Below are 4,918 nucleotides of genomic sequence, written 5' to 3' on the forward strand. Positions count from 1 at the left end.
CTCCCCGGCTTCGGCGCCGTCGCCGTCCGGGCCGAAAGGCGGCTGTCCTTCGTCCGGGTCTTCCGGGTAGATGATGGCCGTGTCGCTCCGCCAAAGGTACTCGGGGAGCAATTGCCCTGAAATTCCAAAACCGGCACAAACGTTTCACGCCAAAGTTTCGTGCGGATGCCACGTATCGCTGGCGCGACGTGCGAGTCGCGGGCGGAAGTCGGCGGCGGGTTTGAAAGGGGGAATCGAAGCCCCAAACGGTCAAATCCTTCCCGTGAGAAGGTCAACGTGCCGAAACCTGGTGGAGGCGTTGCCGTGGCCACTCACCAAGCCTTTGTCCAGCTTCTTCTTCTTCGCCATTTTGTCGCCGGGCTCGCCACGTTGTGATGTCATCGGCCAACTCTGGGGGGGGGGGGAGGCACTTATTTAGCAGACACCATGACATCCTTGTGTGTGTGTGTGTGTGCGCGCATTCGTGTGTGTCTCTCTCACACACACACGCATGGAGACACGCAGAGAGTCAGGTTCCGGGAAGGTTTGCAGAAGTAAAAGTGCTGACTCAGGAAGCGTGAAAAAGTTGAAGTCATGATCTTCCTGTCAGGCGACCGCTCTTGATTGACATCCGTCGCCGGATGTCTTCAAGTGGACGTTGGGCGCTCCTCTGGAACTGTCGAAGGAAGGCCCCGCCCGGCCCGCTTGACAGCCATTTGCCGTTCGTCATGAGCGTTTCCGTTTGTTTCAATTGACTCTGTCCCGTTTGGATTTGAGAGTACGTTTGTTTGTTTTGACCCACGCGAGCCGCTTCTCGTCAGGAGGGTCGGGGGCGTGCCGGAGCCCGACCCGGCCGTCTTGGGGCCACCCCGAACCGGTCGCGGGGCGCGCGCAGAGACGAACGACCGGTCGCGCTCACCGTCCGGCCGCGGGGCAATTTGGAGCGTTCCGTGAACCCGCCGCGCGCGTTTCGGGAACGCGGGAGGACAGCGCAGTACCTCCTGTAGTCTCTCGCGAGACCCCCAAAGCTCACGTGCGTTGGCAAAGACAAAAAACGAGGAAGAAATAGGCCAGATGAATCTTGACTTAGGTTGCCTTTTTTTTTTTTATTTTATTTTTTATTCTTCTCACCAAAACTCGTTTGCGGTTTTAATTTGAGTGATAGACGTTGAGTTTTCGTCGCCTACGGTGGCCTTGCTCCCAGCTGACGTCGACGCAAAAAGTCAACCAGACAGACAAGGAGGTGGTTCACATTTTTTTTCAAAACGCAACCTAGCTTGCCCTGAGAGCAGTCTGTTAGCTTCATGCTACAATGAATGGGGAATGCCTTTGACAAGGTAACACTTAGCCTCAACGATGGCTTCGAGCAACACAAACGGTGGAACAACACACGCAGACAGACGATATAACAAGACTCACAGGCATACCATTGTTTCACGGCGGCAAAGAACATCAAACGTGACCTGAACTAACGTGCCGGTTGAAGTCCATCTTTCATATGCGTTCGCAAATCACATGGACGGATCAAATCCCGCTTTTAAGAGTTCATTTGTGACGACGTCATCGAGGCGCGACCGTCTCATCTGTCCCCCCTCGACCCATGGATGGTGAGGGGAGCCGACACGGAAATACAAATAACAAAGGAGATTTGCCCGCTTGCGTTGCAGCGGTGGTGGCGCCCGCGTGGTCCGGGACCGGGCCCCCTACAGGAAGCACAAGCGCGCCGAGCGCGGCCTCGTCGTCGCCGCCCGCCCGCCAATCGATTGCTCGACCTCATTCTGCCCGCCGGTCGTATCGTCAGCACGGGAACAACAGGCTAACGCGCTACCGTGGCTAGTGCCATCGCCGCACTTGCATTCGCGTGCGAACACGCGGCAAACAGAAACCAGGGCGAGGGGACGCCTCGGTGTCGTTTCGTCGACGACCCTTCTGAGCGCCTCTCAGAGCCCGGACTTCATCCGGCTCCATCGGCAATTGATCGTTTTGCGCGCGGGCGAGTGCGACCTTGCCCGAGGAGCTGGGCCGACCCAACGTATTTGTGTCAGTGAGCGAAGAAGGGGAGGGGCCACGGCCGCCACGCGCAAGCGTCGGGCTCGCGGAGAGAGAGCGCTTTGAGCCCTTATGGAATATTCTGCGAGAGTTCCTTTGGCGCGGTGCGGCCGCTTGTCAAACGACAACAAATGGGGCCGTTTCCAACGAGTCGGCGGCCGTAAGATGACGTGACTCGGTCGCGTGACAGCAAAAAGGCACGCCCCCACGTGCGCGCTCTCTTTCGCGCCATCCTTTTCTCTTATTCAAATCGCGACTCGACGCCTGCGGCGGACGACGAGGCACTCGGCCTGACGTACAAGTCAGAAGACAAAGTCCGATTTCAGCCGAAGCACGCGGAGCGATGTCGCAAGGCGCAACGAGGGCTTTTCTTTCTTGACCCGAACTTGTGTCCCAATGGCCGTCCGCTGGGAAAACGCGAGTGCCCGGGCAACCTTCGGCCTGACCCGTCACACCGCGACGACAACAATTCGCAGGTTCCGGGTCAGCTGCTTGAACAGCGCTACTCGTACGCGCACGCTCGGAGTCATGTCAGGAAGTTGCACAGAAGGATTCTTTCGAATTCTGCTTGTGAATTAGTTCATGTTGGGCAACTTGCGCTTTCTTGTTTTTTTTGATTTTGTGGCAACATAAAGTGGTCCGCGGAGGTTTCCCCCTTGCTGACTTGTTCGTGCGTGCGTCCGTGCGTGGCGCGTCTCTTACCGTTCTTCCTGCGCGGGTTTGCTTGTTTTCTCCTCTGGAAGCGCGCGCGCTCCTCCATGTCTGCTCCGCAGAGGCGCGCGCGCGCGCAGGAGGGCGCACGCGCGCACGCGCACGGCACCGGAACGGGAGGTCCGGCGCCCTCGGCTCCGTCCGGGTCCCGTCAAGCGTCACCTCGGGCTGGGTCCGGTGCGGAGCGCGCGCACACCCGCTCGCCCGTGTCCGCCGCGCCCGAACAATGAGGGCGGACCGCGGACGGCGGAGGTCCCCGCCGTCCGCCCCCTTTGGCCCCGCCCCCGATTCCGCCCCGAGAGCGGAGGAGGGGTCACGCGCACGCGGCGGCCGCTTTGGGGCTGTGACGTCGCAGCCGTTGCCACTCAAGTGACGTCACGACGCACGTCCGCTTGCTGCGTGAATGCGAAGTGGAAAGTCTCCCGAATGTCGCCTTTTTTTTTCATCAAAGAGCAAAACTCAGGACATTTTCATTCCTTTTGGTTGCTGGAGAAACATCAGATGTCGTCGCACTTACTGCCCCCCCCCCCCAAACATTTTTTGGGGAAGTGTACCTCGACAACAAAAAGACGTTTTCAATTGTTGGTGGTTTTGACTGGGTGGCTGCGAGCTGCTTGTGCGGCTCCCCCAAATTGGGGCTCCTCTATTGGTGTTGCGTCATATTAGCAGTTGTTTTTTTCCAAAGGTGCCCACAAAAACATTTTTTTTCCCCTCACTAGGGTGCGCAGTGATGGGCCAGAAAGTCTCCCGATCGGGCCGACTTTGTCACGAGGCCTTTCGGAGTTTGCCCCGTGACAGGAAAGGCTGCTTGTCTTGTCTGCGTGAGCGGTCGCCTTGGGTCGTTTGAGTGACAGCGCGCCGGCCGCGGGCCGCTTCCTGCCCAGGCTCGGTGTGGCTCCGATAAGGTCAGCAAGGTCAGATAGCGCCTGAGCAGGAAGAGCACGGGAACCCCGGGGAGGGGGTCGGGGGGCAAAAAATAGCCACGCATGTCAAGCAATCACCCCCCCACCCCCCCCAAAAAAAAAAACCCAAGCAAACAAAGAAAGAAAGAAAGAGGAAAAACATCACCCAGTCCAATTAAGCTGCTGCTTTTTGCGCCCGCAAAAAAGGAATTGCAGTTTGGTCCACCAAAAGAAAGACGTGGCTCGCTCAAATCTTGTTTTGGCTGTTTTGGTTTGGAGGCAAACAAAAGCGAAAAGTCACTTTTGCGCCCGCCCGGCATGTTTGCTCCCACTACTTTTCTGGACACTGGAGAAGCGGCCTTGCACAACCAACGTGCGTCTTTCCCGCGGCAATCCACTCCGGCGCGCGCGCGTCCAACAGTGGTGCGCATCTGGCCCGGCGCTTGACCCCCGAGTGCCTCGTGGTCCGTAGCCGAACGCGCGCCTGTCCATTCGCCACCCCGGGGATGGCCAGCGAGTGCGCGGCGCCGGCGAGATTTGCGGCCAGCGGGACGGTTGCCTCCGGGTCAGTGACTTGCACGTCAACAAACGAGGGTACCCCCAACCCCCCTTCCACCGCACGACCCCTGGGGCGGGCCCGGAGTCTGGCCATCTGTCCCGGGCTTCCTGCCGGGACGCTCGGCAGGGGGGACAACGCCGATGGAGCCGGGCGGCTAATCCAGATGAGCTCCTAAAGTGAGAGCGGCTCAACGGCGGGGCCAGCGCGCTCGCGGCTACTCCCGCTCATCTGCAAGCGCAACGCGCCGGCGATTCATCGACAAATGATCGACGTGCAAATGACGACCGAGCTTTGATCACGATGAAGTGTCCCGACGGAGCGTTTCGCGTCCATTGCTCCACATGGCCACAAGTCGGTTTTTCGACAGGAAGTCTTGTCCCGTTTCTGCCGACCGATTGGCTTTGACGTTTGCAAACATGGACTCCAACGCCACGCGCAACGAGCAACGAGCACCAAACCGCGCGTGGAGGGAGGCACCTTCCACCGGCCCCCGGTCATTCCGCAAGCCAGCGTATTTGGAAAAAGGGCAGTTTGCGCCTCGGTGGGTGCGAACGCGGCCGACGTCCTTCGGTGCCAATCGAGATGCCGCCTCGCATCCCCTCGAAACGAGGCACGCAAGCATCTGCGCGGGACCGCACTCGGGGTCCAAACCGAGCTCTTATGCCAAAGCCGTTGCCTCTCTGAATGGTAGCGTGCACCCACGCAAATTGGCACTCAC

At 59.2% G+C, this 4,918-nt stretch overlaps 1 protein-coding gene across 1 annotated transcript in view; it reads right to left on the reverse strand.

The window, feature by feature from the left end:
* LOC109530422 (zinc finger E-box-binding homeobox 2-like) overlaps positions 1 to 2,985 on the reverse strand; it is an 8,287-nt gene extending 5,302 nt beyond the window's left edge. The window contains exons 1-3 of the mRNA XM_019894167.1: positions 2,731 to 2,985; positions 316 to 390; positions 3 to 116 (exon numbers count right to left, since the gene is read on the reverse strand). Coding sequence (XP_019749726.1) covers positions 3 to 116; positions 316 to 390; positions 2,731 to 2,788 — 247 coding nt within the window. The 5' untranslated portion in view covers positions 2,789 to 2,985. The remainder of the gene's footprint in view (positions 1 to 2; positions 117 to 315; positions 391 to 2,730) is intronic.
* Between the last annotated feature and the right edge of the window lie 1,933 nt (positions 2,986 to 4,918).

The sequence above is a fragment of the Hippocampus comes genome, unplaced genomic scaffold (genome assembly GCF_001891065.2).
Source record: "Hippocampus comes isolate QL1 unplaced genomic scaffold, H_comes_QL1_v1.1 scaffold189, whole genome shotgun sequence".
Lineage (NCBI taxonomy): Eukaryota > Metazoa > Chordata > Actinopteri > Syngnathiformes > Syngnathidae > Hippocampus > Hippocampus comes.